The sequence below is a fragment of the Solanum lycopersicum genome, chromosome 12 (genome assembly GCF_036512215.1).
Source record: "Solanum lycopersicum chromosome 12, SLM_r2.1".
NCBI classification, from domain to species: domain Eukaryota; kingdom Viridiplantae; phylum Streptophyta; class Magnoliopsida; order Solanales; family Solanaceae; genus Solanum; species Solanum lycopersicum.
In genome coordinates, this window is record NC_090811.1 from 4,304,752 (window position 1) to 4,322,084 (window position 17,333).

Consider the following 17,333-nt stretch of genomic DNA (forward strand, 5'->3'; position numbering starts at 1 on the left):
ACAGTTCGTATCAACAAAAAAATATATAGCAAAGGACCTATTAGTACATTTGGGTAGCATCATCTTTTATTTCATATTAAACTTTGTTACAACATTCAAATGGAAATACTATATGGTACACCTTTTCCAGTAACACCAGGTTCAGAAAATGGTTTTAATAATTCATAAGGCATAACACCAGCTCCATTCCTATTCATCAACTTACTATCAACATTTCTAGCATCAATAATCCCTTCAAGTTCCTTCAATTTCTCCGAAAATACTTCAAACGCCGCGTTAATTACAGGATCCTCAGCCCAATAAGGCTCAATTTTGTCACCAATATATTCTTCATCTGGAGCATGATTAGATAAAACATCCATAATTGCTGTTATTTTTGTTGCTTGAAGTTGTGAAGGTAAGCATTTTATCAATGCCTCCTCAGGTTTATTCAAGAAATTTTCCCATTCTTCATTTGTTGGATCTTCAGTTGGCATTTTTGTCCTAGCAATTGTTGGCCTATTTGGAAAGTAATCTACATATAAAATATAACACTTCGTTATCACTACAACAAAAACAGTTTTTAGCAGTACTATATATATACATTAACTAACAAAGAGTGCTAAAATCATTATCGGAATTAGTTAATTGACATTGGATCTAACATCGTTATAGATTTTGTGGACATTTACAAATAGTCATAATTGCATCTAAAAACATATTTAGCAGCAGTTTAGCTATTACCGTTAATCAATTGTCGCTAAAAATTATTTTTGATATAGTGTGTGTATATATATATATGTGTGTGTAGATAACCTACTATAACAAGTTACCATTGTACACAAATATTATAAAAAATCATTTATACGGTCTGTGTGTACAAGTTAAATTGTTTTGAAATGATTTAACTTTATTATATATACTAAAGGTCAGTCTAATGCAAGAAACAATCTCATCTGCACATCCGGGAGGGTCGTAGGGTGTAAATACCTAACCAACTAATCTTGGCACAAAGATCAATGATTGATTTCACAGTTCGAACATGTGACCTCTCTAGGTCTCATGAAGACAATTTTACTGTTGCTAGCTCCGAGACTTCCCTTTATTTCATTTATAATATATATATATATATACCAAGAACAATAAAAAATATTTTTTTTAAAAAGGGTAAGGTGTGTACCTGCATAAATGTATTGGCCAAAGTTAACTGCTGCATGGTGGCCAGAAGTTACCCAAATCATTGTAGTTATAATACCAATTAAGTCATTTGGGGTTTTTAACTCTGGCCACCATGGTTCATTTTTTTTGTCACCATGGCCAACATTTTTTATCTCTGACCACCAAGCTTGAATCTCTATATCAGATTCAATTAGATTTATTTGTGGATAATAATGGTTGACATAATTTGTTACCCATTGTTTAAGTGTGTCCCAAAGTATTAAACCATCATTTGCAAAAGGGTAATCTTCTATTGTTAGTTTTAATCCATATGGTTCATTTGGATCTTCCACAGCCAATCCCCTGTTATATATGGAACAAAATAACATGTTAGTGAAATGGGGTCGAAGCCACGAGCATAATGTCTGTCCTTTTCGTCAAAAAATTATACTATATATAATTATTATTTTTTATCTGTATAGATTTTTAATTTCCCTGATTGTATAGTACTTATCTACGTACGAAAACAACATGTCTATATTAAAGTAAATGAAACGGTCTAGCCCGCTACTGATATTGTCCACTTTTGACCTAGATCCGCACAATTTTATACATGTCACTAGGGGTAAGGTCTGCTTACTTATATACTCAATAGCTCTCTATAATTTACATTTTTGTGAAGTAGCCAATTAAGACTTGTTATAATGGTTTGCTTGTGAATATCTTATAATTGATTTGATTGTATAAATATTATTTACATTATTAGTGCATAAAATCTATTACTCAAAAATAAATCTTAAGAGAAAAGAATTAGTGACCAATTGACCATAAAAGATTGCAAATGACATGATAAATACCCCTCTATTTTTTATCAAAGATTTTGCATTTGACCCAGTAAATAAAGTTGCTTTTGTTTGGAAGCATTTTACGTTAAAAACAAGATTTTTCAACGCAAATTCAAATTAATTGGACCCCAAAGCAAGGTCAAACACCAGGTGGAAAATAAGACTAGTGATCGATCTCCAAATATTGTGATAGAGTGTTAAGCACGCACTTTAATCTTTAACCACATATCTTGAGTTAAAGTAGCCTATGTTTGAGAGCCCTTTACCCCTAAATCGGGAATTATGACGTGCATTTAAATTAGTCAAATCCTAAAATAGATATCAAACACCGATCGAAAAACAGAAAAATAGAAAGATTAATGAATTAGTACCTGCTAATAAGGTTTTGTGGGAGTGCCTCTTGGTCAAATCTCCATTCAAGATCATAGGCAACAGAACTAAATTCCATTGCATACTTGCCAAGGGAAAATGAAGTCTCAATAATTCCATTTGCATTGATAAGTGCTTCTCTAGCTAAGGAATTTATCTTCATTGTATGTCTAAAATGAGGATGCAATAATCTATATATTGGGTGCATTGCACTAAGTTGTCTATTTGTTGCTATAATATATGGCTCTGTAGCACAATGAGTCCTTAGCCTGCAAAATTTTGGAGAAAAATTAGGCATAATATCATCAAAATCAAAGAATATATGCAATGATTATACTACTCTTTAAGCAATAACGACAACATACTTAATGTGATTCCACATGTGCGGTTTAGAAAAAATAGAGCATTCACAAATTTTATTCCTATCTTACACGATTTCAGAGATGGTCAATTTTATTTTCATATTAGGTATCTTACGTTTTAAGAAGACTTATCTTAAATATCATTTTCTCTGACCTAATCATAGTTTAAAAAAGTTCTTTACGCTAACAAAAACTACATCAAAAATGATCTTTAGCGGCATTAATTAATGGCAATAGTTTAATTACCACTAAATATGTATTTTTAGCAGCAATTAGCACTCTTTGTATATGTCCCTAAAACCTTTAATGACACTGAATCTAATGACACTTAACCAATGCCGTTAAAGACTTTAACACTCTTTAATAATATGTGTATTTATCATCGCTAAAGAATATTTTTGTTCCAATGAAATACTTACCAATGACTGACTAGTTGGTGATAGCCAGAGTCATGAGCAAGAACATGTGTTTTAGCCAATTTCCATAGCCAAGCACCAGTGGCATTCCAAGTACTTGGGAAATATGCTTGCTTCCATTGAGGCTTATTATCTATTGGTGGCCTAGTTAGCTCAATAGCCAAAGGTCTCAATGTGCCTTCATGTGTCAAGAAGAATAAAGTCCTTGATCCATATAATATTGTCTTTTTGAGTTCATTCACTTTGTTCACATATGGCAATAATAAATCATGATAATCTAGGATGAACAACTTCTTTTGTTGAACTGCCTGCATTGATTATGTGTAACTAAAGAGTCAAAATTATTAGAAGGAAGACTTTATAGATCATGTATAATCCAAGGAATATGATATTACTTTATAGTCAAAATTTTAATATGTTTATTAACTATATAAATAGGACCAAAAATTCAAGACCACCCTTATAGATGTCATTCTTGCGAATCGATCACCCTATATAATCATGTATAGTACTGGCTTGTCTGTGGATCATTTGCACGGACAGGCCAGTACGTTGTACATGAAATATAGTCTATTTTAAGCTAATGGGGGGTATTATTTTGAAGAATGACCTCGAGAAAGGTCATTTGTGCAAATAAAATAATCCAATAGATCACATGTCTGACTAAATATATCGTATGTTCACAAATAAAACATAAATAATATATTTTTCTTCCAATTTCAAAAAGGCAAAGGATTTGTTTATACCTCTTCAACAGTCATAGATCCTCCAATTTCAAGTTCAATTAGTTCTTTTGTCATTGCTGATTCAGGGGGTCCATACACCTCAGGGCTTAGCTTGCTCTTTAGTGGCCATTCCTGTATTTTCATAAAGTATATATTTTAGCTCAAAATGCTTCAATTAATTATACATTTATATTTTAACCAAAATGTATGTATATATGTATGTCCTAATTTATAAAAGAGTAATTTCCACATATAGAAAACATAAAAATCATATTTGTATGTTATCACTATACTTTGCGTAATTGCACTCTATAACAAACATAAATATATGTATGTTTCGCTATACATATACAAAGAAAATAGTTGTATAATTTGTTATACATATACAAAGAAACCAGTCGTTTAATTCGTTATACATATACAAAAGAAAGCAATTGTATACAAATGACCAATTGTATAATTTGTGTATGTGTAAAATGAGAAAGTGAGAAAGACAAAAGAAAATTGGATAGGGGAATATTTGTATTGTATAATTATAAGTGTATACGACGAAGATATATGCATTTGCATGTGTATATATAATTTTCTCTCGCTTTATACAAACAGAAAAATAATTTATACATATCGTTTCTGTTTGTATAAGCGAGAGAGGCGAGGGTGACGAGCGAAATATGGGAGAGGGGAGAGAGGGGAACTAAAATATATGTATATATACAATTTTCTCTCGCTTTATATAAATACAAACACATTTTATAAATTTGTGTTTGTATAAAAGCGAGAGAGGCGAGCGACAGAAGGAGAGTGGCAAACGAGAGCTTGAGGGAGAGAAGCGACTGACAAACAGTTTGCTACAGGGCACAATTAAATCAACGTGTGGTTATAGCATTTGATTTGAATTACTAGTTTGTCATTATATACAATTTTCTCTTTATAAAAATGACCTAATTGACCCACCATTTTTCTAAAACAAGATATGAATCCGAAAATGGTCACCAAATATCTGATCGTATGTTTATTTCTTCATAGTTTAAATTTTATTTTTTTTGTGAAAATTCAGACTGTGATATAGGCACTAAATTCTATTGGTACTCATATTCACATTATGTTAGATATTTGTCCTGATTTTCTTATTATTATTCAATTTTTCTTTTCTTCAAAGGAATATATTAATTTAAAGTGAAAAATTAATTAAATTTTTTTAAAAAATCAAAGTAATAACATACCGTGACCAATCGTATACTAAATGGATTAAAACCAGATAAAGTTTGACGAGCAAATTCCACATCTCCTAACCAAGATAACTTGTCCCCTGCCACAACAATAAAAATAACTTTTAACGGCAATAAATAGATACATTAATAAAGAATGCTAAAGTTTTTATCAGCATTAGTTAAGTGACATTTGATTCAATGTCGCTAAAGCTTTTAGTGACACATATAAAGAGTCCTAATTACCGCTAAAATACATATTTAGCAACAACGCTAAAACTCATTTTTTAATGTAGTGTGCCATGAATATAAAAACATAATTTTACAAGAAACTTTACCAAATTAGTTGGAAGATATTGTTGGATTAATTTAATTACATTTTCCACTATTTTTTTTATTCAACCTAGTTTTTATTTTTTACAATTCCACTAAAATAATTCAAGCAGGCTATATTGTTCGGATTCTCCGAAAAAATCATGAAAATTGAAGTAACATAATTTTTATGTACTTACTTTGAAGCAATTGAGGGGTTTCAAATAGGGAGACATTTTTTTGCGTATCAGACATAACCTTAATGAGCATTGGTACAACTTTAAACATGCCATTTTTCTTATTGCCTTGTCTCGATACATCGACACCAACGTTGAATAATGAATCGATAGACGGGGTCTGTGAAAACTCGTGGTCCGAATCGGAAGTAACCGTCTCCAACGCCGGGACGACCGCCTGTAGGACTGAGAAAATAGGGTTGCCGGAGAATGTTAAGCTCTTCACTTCTGAAAATTCTTCATCTCTTGGTACGTATACAAAGTCACTCTTTAATTCAGACAATGGATCTGCATGCATGCATGCACAAAATTGAAAAAATAATTAAAAAATAATATATATATATATTATAAAATTCAATTCGAGTTTAACTTCTAAATACTATAGGCATATTTTATTTTATTTTTTTGCTTAATAAAATAAATAATGTACCTTTATTACTTCTTGATCGACCAGTTCTACACCTTCTAGGATAAGGTAATTGTTTTCCGCCAAGTACTGGTCTTTTATTATCACCATTATCATTATCAGTCGAATCTCCGATATCATTATAAACATCATAGTCATAAATCCTTTCATATTTTTTTCTTTCTCCAAAGCCATCACCTCTTAATGTCACAAGTTCTTTCTCTCTTAACCTTTTTATGCCATTTGGAGTTTGAGATGGTATATATGACTGCAAATCGCATAAAAGGAAATATTAATCGTTGAAAATATAATTAAATAAATAAAAATATAATTATAAGTGGTGGATTTATGGCTATACCTGATGAAGAGCTTCAAACTTACACATTAATCAATTCATCACTTTCAATATGATTCATAATCAACTAAAACAATTTACTACCGAGACGAGATTAATTTATTATAATACATTAAGGGGTCGTTTGGTAGGCCGTATTAGAAGAAATAATTCATGTATTAGGTAAGATATTATTTAGTACTATGTTTGGTAGAAATTTGGACCTATGTATAACCAATTCATGAATTAGTAATACCTCATACATGGTATTATAGGATGTATTACTAATACTTTTCATTGGTAGGTGTTAGTAATATATAGGATATAATAGTATGTGCGTGTGCGCGTGCATTATTTGTATTTTGAAGAATTTAAAACATCTATACATGTTAAAATTAAAACTTGCGATTTTAATGTGTCAATATAGATGGTTTATTCAATTTTACCGTTGTTGACCGTCTTTTTTATTTTAAAAGTAGATAGTTTATCTTTTTAAAATTGAAAAATGACATTTTGTGAGTGATCAATTTATTAAAATAACAATTATTTATCCTCAAATAATTCCAGTGAAAAAATAGCAAACATGATAGCAAAATTGTTTCTCTCATAGCTAGTATCCCTACAATACTAATTGCTACATTAATTACCAATCTTTACATTATTAATTTTTGTACCAAATGACCCCTAAAACATATATTCAATAAATTAATATGGAGATTTTAACCAAAGTAAGTCATTATATAAAGTCATTCACCAAAATAATATGTTTTTCTAAAATTTTACAAAACTAGTATAAACGTATTTCACAGTAAAGTTTTAGGATATATTTTATTTTTTAAAAGTTGATGGCGTTAGATTGATATACGTTACTCACAGAATGTTTTACTCCTAAAACGTTACTCAAAGTAACGTTTTAGGAGTAAAACGTTACTGAATTTCAGTAACGTTTTAAAAGTAAAACGTTACTTACAGTAACGTATATCAACCTAATGCTGTTAGTTTTTAAAAAATAAAATATACCCTAAAACGTTACCGTGAAATACGTTTACACTAGTTTGTAAAATTTTAGAAAAATGTATTACTTTGGTAAATTGTTTTATATAATGACTTAGTTTGGTTAAAAATTTTATGAATGCATGGCTTATAATTTATTCCATTGATATATGTCAAAAAAAAAAATTCTACTTTAGAATTGTCTAAGGGAGTGGGACTGCCTATTAATTATTACCACCCGCCCGTCTCACTATAAGACCTGGATATGGGCCACAAAGGCACACAAATACTTTATTGGAAAACATGATAAATATATCTTTGAACTATAATAAATGGTATATCGATATTTTTCGTCATATTTTTGAAATAGTGGTGTCCCAGTCATTCAAAAACTAAAACATATATATATGTGCTTTTTATACTAACTGACATACACGTGTCATAATCTTATTCGTTAATTCGATATTTATTAAATATCGAATCAACAGATAAGATTGTGTCACTCGTTCCTATTTAGTCTTCCGTTAGATCAGTAAAGGGCATAAATGTTTTAATTTTAATTTTAGAACGACAGGAACACCAATATCCCAAAAGTACGACGGAGGATATCTGCATACCATTTACATCACTCCGAGGTATATTTACCTTCTTCTTCTTCTTTTCCTATTTTAGTCGATAAAAGGCATATTGCTCTAACCAACATGTTGTTATAGGCCAAATTATATTGTATAAAAAATCTTTATATTGAAAGTGACTCAATGCATATAACTTGAATATATTCTTCCTTAGAAAACTATATTTACATTTATTATGAAATCAATTAGTTCTTATTTTGGACAAAGAAATCTTATCTAATAAAAAACTTTAATTATATTATAGCTCCAATTATTTAATTAGGTTAAAAAAAGCATAGGGGGATTTTTGCAAACCTTGTTGGTGAAGAAAATCCTTTTCTCAAATTTTGTATGGACCCAAGAGTTGCAAGTAATTGTAATTTTGCCATCAATTACTATATTCTTCACATACATTTCCTTGTGCTCATTTTCTACTAAAATTGCACCAACGTCCCCAAAGTCTTTAGGAAATACAAAATTTGCTTCATAATGTGTCTCACCATCCACATCTCGTCCACGATTAGCAAATATCCTTATACTTGGCTTCTCAATTCCAGTCACTTTGAAGAGAAAAAAAATATAGAAAGAACAAAATAATTAATAATAATATTAATACTTTCAAAAAATACTTTTAAATAAAATTGAAGAAATAAGAGGGAGAAATTAGCATAAAAGAGAAAAATACTTTGATGAATTATAAAGCAAGGTACTTGACTAGTGCATGCCGACAATAGTACAATTATGGTGCAATAATTATTTTTAAGACGCAACTCCCTCCGTTTAAAAAAGTATGATCTAGTTTGATTTAAAATAGAGTTTAAAAAAATAAATTAATTTTGTGGTTCTAAATTAAAGTTATGTCAAATGTATCAAAATATCCTTAAATCTTGTGGTCTTAAAACATTGTCACGTAGAAAGTTAAAGTTTTGCAAAAAAAAAAGAGATCGTTCTTTATTAAACAAACTAAAAAGGAAATAAAAACATTCTTTTTGAAACAGAGGAAGTATTTTTTTAAATTTCATATTCGATTAAAACAAGTTCACTTAAAACAAAATTAACCTAATAGTGTATAATTTATTTATCATTCAAACAACTCTTTGTGACAAAAGACTCTTTGTGACAAAAGAAATTCTTTTTAGATATATTATTATGTTTTAAATAAATTGATATATTTTTATGTTTTGAAATATTTAATTTTATGTTCATTAAAAATGGCCATGAACAACTTTTGTATCTTAAAAACAATTTTTTGGAATGATTTATTATTAACTATATGTTTGGGGTTTGAGCTCTGGGTATAAAGAAATTTTCGTTGAGAGTGTTATTCCCGAATAGATCATGTAGTGTGCAATTTAAATTTTAGTCAAAGCTTCAATATAAACTCCGGACACCAGATGAAAAAATAAATAAATATTGTATTCCTAATCTGAAGTATTGATGGATTACTTAAAAATAAATAAAAATTACGAGCAATACGAATGTGTAGCTTATTCTTAATCTTTATTGTGTTCTATATTTTCCCCTTAATATATAATATTATGACATTCTTAAAATTACATTTTCACAAAGTCTTTTTTTTTTTTAAAACACTAAAAACACTAATAAAGAGTGCTAAAGTCTTTATCAACATTAGTTAAATATCATTAGAACCAATATCGCTAAAATTTTTAGAAACAAATACAAAAAATGCTAATTACCGCTTCTTAATTGCCGCTATTGATGTAGTGATTACATAAATAGACACCTAAAGTGACCCCAATTTGACACCCAAAGTGACCCCAATTTGACTGGCAAGTAAGTCCTTCAACATGGTTAGTCAACTGACAACTAAATAATTCAACTAGCTCTCTCGATGTTAAAGTAATACGTAAATTTTTATATGATATTTTGTTATAAGTTGATGTATTCAACTGACATAGTAAAGACAAGTTTGAGGTGTCTATATATGCATACTCAAAATTAAAATGTCTGCTTGTCACAAGATCAAGCATGAGTAAATGAATACTTACTAGGATCAAGTTCAGCAGCAACAATCCACAATAAGAGTGATTTACCAAGCAAATCATCAAGTCCTCTTGATAAACCTAAATTAGTTCCTCCAACTGATTTTTGAACTTTCACCACTACTTTAACACCCATGGATTTTTTTGTAGAACCAAGGACAGCTTTAGTGCTCTTTGCAACATTATAATGAACTATAAAATTGTTGTTCTTCTTATTTTTCCTATGATTTTTACTTAAAATGTTGATAGGAAAAAAGTCTAAGATTTCTCTTGAAAAATCAAATGGCTTAGTACTCCATGGAATCAGAGATTTTGTAGATTGTTGAAGATGAGATTTCAACATTTTTTTCTCTCTTCTTTGTCTCAAGAAGATATATGGGTTGGTTTGTATTATGGTCTCTAAGGCATTATCTTTATATAGATGATGAAGTTTTGCTAAAAGAACTATGGTTGTTGTTGTTTTGGTTGTATTTGTCCTGTAAAACTCTAGAATGGATATTACAATAGGTTCAAATGGACGGGTAGGGGTTAAAATGAACGAATTAAAATAGCTTGAGTTAATAAATGAAAAAACCATTTTAATTACATGAATATTTGACTATATTTACTAATTTTTCTTATAGTTTAAAATAAATATATATTATCGCATTAATTAATAAATTGATACTAAATTTCTAGTCAAATACACCTAGATACATATATTTTTGTTACCAGATATAAAGCGAGATAGTAGGAAAGCGAGCGAAATAGAAAGGAGTCAAACAAGAGAGTCAGTATATCCTAGATATATATGAACACTACATGTATCTAAGGTATCATAATACATTTTGAAATATAGATGCATAGAGAGAAGAGCGTGACAAACAGAGAAATGAGTGAGATAGGAGAGAGACTCATTATGTCTCAGATACATATGAATGATGTATCTTTTTGTGAGTTCTTGAAAATATTATTCGTATCAGTTACATGTGGTAAAAATTAGGTGTAACTTGTTTCAGATACATATGAATCCACCTGGATACAATGTATATGAAACAAGTTATATCTAATTTTTACCATATGTAACTGACACAAATAATATTTTCAAGAACTCACAAAAAGATACATCATTAGGCTCTAAAATTAGTGAAATTTGTGATGTTTGGCCTTAATAAATAGATGGATCAAATCAAATAGGTGGAGTAAATAAGTAAATAAATAGATGTAAAAAATTACTAGAGTTGAAACAAAATCTATATGAATCGAAATGTAATAAATAATGTGTAATTAGTTCAAAATGTAATTCACGAAAAACTAGTTCAACTGAAATGGGCTAAATAATAAATTTATAACTCAGTTGTTGAACTCCTTGATTTTAATTTCCTTGTTTGACTTCTCATAATTTATTTTTTATACATAATAAAATTTATTTTTCATTATTATGATTATGCATACCATATTGTAATTTTTTTAAAAAAATTGACGATTTTTCTCCATGAATTAATTGAGGCTATATATCCACTCAATTATGTTGGTCAAGATGCACCGATTTTATAAATATGACTTGAACAAATTAGATGAATCCTATTTTCAAAGTAAAAAAACCGAAAATAAAAATTATTTATGATCTGTTAAAAAAATAAAATTTAGTCTTTTTTAAAAAAATTATGTGTAATTTTTTCAAAAATGATTACCTAACTAAGAATAATTTGATTGAAAGGAAAGTTTAGAGTTTAGAGTTTTATTCATGCTACCTGACATTTTTCTAAAAAATGATTATGTAATTAAAGATAATTTGATTGAAAAGAAAGTTATGAACCCAAACTCGAAATTATTTATGATATGTATGTTGGATAATGTTATTATTCATATTATTAAAAAGTAGAATTTGGATTACTTTTTCATTCTACGAGTAATTTTTTTTTTATGATTATATAACTAAAAATGATTTGATTGAAAAGAAAAATATGAGTGAAACCATCAAAATGGCCTCAACCCATGTGGTTGACACAATTCGTTATTTGGTATAGGATTTTTCAAGTCCATTTGAAGGTAAGGTTTATAAGTTCTGTCCATATAAGCCAGTGACCCTTGAAGCTTGATCGAGACTAGACAGGGTCTGTTCATGCGCTAAAACTTTTTATTTATATTAACGGTAACTTACAGTAATCTCACTTGTATATAATCTAATTACTTAAATCACGATATGTTGTAATATTATGAATTTTACCATATTTTAATACGTCCAGATACATGTATCGCGAAACACATGGACTCAAAGTTAGGTTAACTTGTTCTAGATACAAATGATCAAAGCAGATACTCTTGTATCTACGGTACTAGATAAATTTTGCGCTCTCGCCTCCCTCCCATCTTGTTTGTCACTCTCTAATCTCGCTTGCATATCTGGTATGCGAGGTACATGTTAATTACTCTATATTTTTTGTTAGTGTTATTGAAACAACACGATCTTTTGTTATATTTGAAAATCTTCTCAGTTTCTTAATATTATAGAATTATAAGTTTGGAAAAAAGAAAGGACTAGTCCACCCCACCCTCCACCCCTCGACCCTTCTAAGGTTAAATTGGAGTGAGCATTTTCGTGTTCTTCTAAATGAAGGAGTGATCCGCCCTAGCCCTTCAAATTTTTTGGCCTACAAGGTTTGGGCCTGGTCTGCTCTTTTTGATAGCTCTAGCTATGAGTCCGACTGAAATTATTTATCATCTATTGAATAAAGTTACTATTCTTTTTGTTAAAAAATAAAATTTAGAGTTTTCCAAAAAAAATATTTGGTAAGTAGTAACTAAGAATAATTTCCAAAAAATGATTAGTTAAATGGTAACTAAAAATAATTTGATTGAAAAGAAAGCAATGAATATTTAAACGTATCCTTTTTGGATATATCGCTATCCACTTTTGAATACATCCATAATCCCTAATTGGATACATTTCTATTCTTTTTCAAATACATTCATATTTCCCCTCAAATACAATCTTATCACTTCTTTGATACATCTCTTCCATCTAGGTCATTAAATACATCCATCTAGTAATGTATCCAAAAAAAGAAAAAATCAAAATTTTTATAGTTAAATTCTTTCAAAATAAAATAATTAGCCCCTAAATATATGAGATTGATATAAATTTCGTTAATCGTAAGGGGCACCCCATAAATTTATAATAGACAAACTTCGATTGATTGTGGAAGGACTTATCTTTGGGGGTCCTATGATAATTGCAAAGTGATGGTAACAGATTTTGTATTATTAGATGTTGAGAGTGATTCTTTTGTTTAATAAAAAAAAATGTGTTTGAAATTATGACATTGAAAACTCAACAAGTACCGTCAGTAATTGTCAATCACAACTTTTTTTTTTAAAGAATATCGAACAAGTAAAAGTGAATGAATTTTTAAAATAAATTTAATTATATTATTTAATTCGAAGAATAACTCTAAATCATTTGCTTTTCAAAGAATTGTATAAAAAAATTGTACCTAACACTTCTGCCTCATAAAATTCCATCTAAAACACTCGTTGGAAATAAAAGTACGTTGAATTCATATGATTTTTGGTTAAATAAACTGTATCCATTGAATAAAATATCATTTCAATCAAATGAGGATATTCTAATAAAATAATTACTTCAATAATGCACCTTTTTAAGGTAGATATTCCATGAAGTAAAGTGAAATGTTTTGTTCAATGGACTTGTTTTACACATGGCTACACATAATTATAAGTAGAAGCTAATCAATATGAGTTATGGTAATTGTTCTATTTTTAATCAGAAATTTCAGATTTAAGCAAGTATGATTGGGTGTTTGGACACTCATTAACTGAGTTAATAACTTTGGTGGTCATCAATTATTTTCACAGAAAGTCACTTAACTTTCATTTTCAACTCAAAAACTCAACTATAATTTCTTTACACAAAAAGTCACTCAACTTTCATTTTCAACACAAAAGTCACTCAACTTTCATTTTCAACACAAAAGTCACTCAACTATGACTTCTTTGCATATAAAGTCACTCAACCTATTTAATTATTTTTTCATTAAAATTTAGCAACATGAAACTTTAATTATTAACTAAAATTTTAAGAATCAAATATATATATCGATTTAAAGCATTTAATGACCCGACCATTTAATTTGATTCTAAAAATTTTGGTTAATAATTAAAATTTCATGTCACTTAATTTTAAGAAAAAACAATTAAATAGGTTGAGTGACTTTGTGTGCAAAGAAGTCATACTTGAGTGACTTTTGAGTTGAAAATGAAAGTTGAGTGACTTTCTGTGCAAAGAAATTATAGTTGAGTGACTTTTGAGTTGAAAATGAAAATTGAGTGATTTTCTATGAAAATAATTGATAGTTGAGTGACCATCAAAAGTATTAACTCCTCGTTAACTTTTGTTAGGGACATTTAACAAAGGATCATACATTTTAGGCATTTGATAAAATTAACATAGAGCAACACTCGATGAACAAATGATGTGATTGACCCATTGACTCTTTTAGCAGTGTTGTTGAATTAGTGCTCGAATCTCATTGTTGACATAGTCTTTTTTTATATTTTTTACTCTGCTACTTTCAGAGCACCCACAACCTTAAAAATTAAAATTATAAATCCGCCACTGAATTTAATCCTAAAGCACTACAATACGAATCATGCAGTACATTATCTAAATTAAGTCGAAGCTCTTAACACAGACTTCGAACATCGAATAAAATTAAAAAAAAAAGTAACAATTAATTTGATGAGGAGGAAAATCACGACTTGTCACAAATCGGTGTACGTCCCCAACTCGTACATGTGACACAATTTGATTATGAAGTTTTATCTTCGTTTGATAAGTGATGGTCTGATTAAATTTTTTATGATAAATCAAATATTTGAACATACATTTTTAAAATTTATAATTAAGTACTAATTAGGTGATATATCAAAGTTATCCTGAAAATGTTTAATGTGTGCTAATTATATTATGTCAAAAACTTGTTTCATCACGTCACTCGACTCTCGTAAAAATGTTTAAAATGTTTGCTAATCATGTTAGGTCAAAACTTGTATCATCATGTTACTCTGTCGATTCAAATTATTATGAAAATGCATAAAACGTTTGCAAATCATGGTAGGTTAAAAACTTGCTCACTCTACATTAGATTGATAAAATGGGACCTTGAGGTTATCACAATCGTATAATACACAAATACGATTCTTAACATGACATCAGTTATCAATTATGATATTTAACTTTTTATTTGCATAAGTAGACATTTAAATTTGTATAAAATTGAGCAAATGAATATATTCGTCTTACATGACAATTTTATCTCCTATATGGCATCCTACGTGTGTTATGTCATGTAGACATTTGTGTCTACTTGTTCAATTTTATACAAGTTTAAGTGTCTACTTATGCACAACTGCACATTCAAAGTTGAAAGACATAGTTATTCGTCGAAATAAAGTTAAATATCATGTTTATGCATTATGCCGTTTAAGAAGGTGTTTCGAGAAAATCTTTTTTTATTGTTTGAAAAAAATAAAAGAGACGAAGATTAAACATTAATTACACTAATTAATAATCATAAAGAAAATAAAAATTAGAGAGAAAAAAATATACTTTATGATCAATTATCGGATGAGGCTCCTCTCCATCTCCATTTCCCCAAGTTTTTACTGCGATAAAAGTCACGTGTCACAATTAAAATTAAGGTATCCTTCGGTTAGAAACTAGTAATCTCACAATTAATTACCTAAATTAAAGTTTTAACCATGATTTGAATAACAACTAATTTTTTTTATTTTCTTTAAAAATCATCAAATTCATATTTCTATTGATTACGAGCTCTTCTTCTTTTCTTTTTATTTTTTTAAAAATAATATTTTTTTTGTCCTCTCTTTTGGTCATGTAGGAGTTGAAAACCATTAGTAAACTAATGCTTAGGCCTAACGGAAACCGTTAGAAAACTAATCAAAATATAATGTTAAAATTTAAAACGAATGTTCACAAATTTTAAATATTTCAAAAAAGGAATGGGTGATAGTTTTTCTTTTCTGATAGAACAAAATAGAAAAAAGAGTTTTTTGTAACAAAAAAAGAAAAAATCATTTTATTAAAATTGAAAAAGAGAGAAATTTTAGATATATTTACGAATTGAGATAATTTTTAGCTAGAATTATGAGATTAACATTAATTAGAAAATAATATAAAGAAATTATTTGTAATTCTAATCATGCTTAGGACCTTCACTTAGGTAATTAAATCTCAATCTTTAATTTTAATTATGACACTGGACACATGACTTCCATCCAAGTAAAATGAAGAGTATAAATAATGGAGAAGAGCCACATCTTCAACACTAATTGAAAATTAATGCCATGTCGATTATGATTAAGGGAAAATTGTATATATAATAGTAAACTAGTAATCTAAAATAAATGGAGTACCTATTGTTTTTTAATTATGCTTCATAGCAAACGTTTGTAAAAAATTGCTAGGCACCTCTCTCCCAAATATCTCGCTCGCCACTCTCCTCCAATCTCTCGCTCGCTTCCTCACTTTTATACAAACACAAGTGTATAAAAATTGTTTCTAATTGTATAAAGCAGAGAAAATTGTATAAATACATATATTTTTGTTCCCCTATCTCCCTTCTTCCAGATCTCACTCGCCACTCTCCCAAATCTCGCTCGCCACCCTCGCCTTTCTCACTTATACAAACAGAAGCGAAATATATAAATTGCGTTTCTGTTTGTATAAAGCGTGAGAAAATTGTATATACACATGCAAGTACATATATTTTCGTCCTATACACTTATAATTATACAATAAAAATACTTCCCTGCCCAGTTTCTTTTGCCTTTCTCTCTTTCTCGTTTTATGCAATTTTCAAATTGTATCTAATTTCTCTCTTTCTTGTTTTAAACAATTCGATTCAATTGTATATTCCTTGTCAAGTTTCTTTTGTCTTTCTCTCTTTCTCATTTTATACAAATTCAAATTGTATATAATTGTTCTATACACTTATAATAATACAGTTCGTTTTATACACTTCATTTTTATACAATTCTCTGCCCAAGTGTCTTTCTCTTTCTTGTTTTATACACTTCGTTTTATACAATTTGCTTCAACTGTATATGTATAGCGAGTTATACAGTTTCTATGTTTGCTATGGAGCGCAATTATGCAAACTTTGTTATAGCATAAAAACATGAATTTTTTATTTGCTATATGTGAAAATTGCCCTATGATTAAAGGGAAGGAAAAAAAAAAGGCCTTAGTATTTAAGAAGAGAATAGTTTAATCTACAAATGGTTGGACAATCAGGGACGTAGCTATATATCCTTTGGATATCCTTCATCAAAAAATTATATCGTATATA

The 17,333-nt window shown here is 28.9% G+C and overlaps 1 protein-coding gene across 1 annotated transcript; it reads right to left on the minus strand.

Annotated features, from left to right (window-relative positions):
- Nucleotides 1-48: 48 nt before the first annotated feature.
- Nucleotides 49-10,424, minus strand: LOC101262081 (linoleate 13S-lipoxygenase 2-1, chloroplastic). The gene is made up of 10 exons (XM_004251768.5): nucleotides 9,967-10,424; nucleotides 8,273-8,517; nucleotides 6,041-6,284; nucleotides 5,575-5,898; nucleotides 5,078-5,163; nucleotides 3,876-3,986; nucleotides 3,133-3,437; nucleotides 2,354-2,620; nucleotides 1,160-1,500; nucleotides 49-514 (listed from the first exon to the last, which is right to left on the minus strand). Exons 1-10 carry the CDS (start codon nucleotides 10,301-10,303, stop codon nucleotides 96-98), a joined length of 2,679 nt encoding a protein of 892 aa, XP_004251816.1. The 5' UTR covers nucleotides 10,304-10,424; the 3' UTR covers nucleotides 49-95.
- Nucleotides 10,425-17,333: the final 6,909 nt, after the last annotated feature.

What these genes read in the sequence shown, in the direction of transcription:
- LOC101262081 (XM_004251768.5), bottom strand. Translation starts at nt 10,303, where the DNA reads ATGTTGAAATCTCATCTTCAACAATCTACAAAATCTCTGATTCCATGG. An exon ending in TGCTGCTGAACTTGATCCTA is followed by an intron (nt 8,518 to 9,966) that starts GTAAGTATTCAT and finishes TTCTCTTCAAAG; the next exon opens with TGACTGGAATTGAGAAGCCA. An exon ending in TCGATCAAGAAGTAATAAAG is followed by an intron (nt 5,899 to 6,040) that starts GTACATTATTTA and finishes GCATGCATGCAG; the next exon opens with ATCCATTGTCTGAATTAAAG.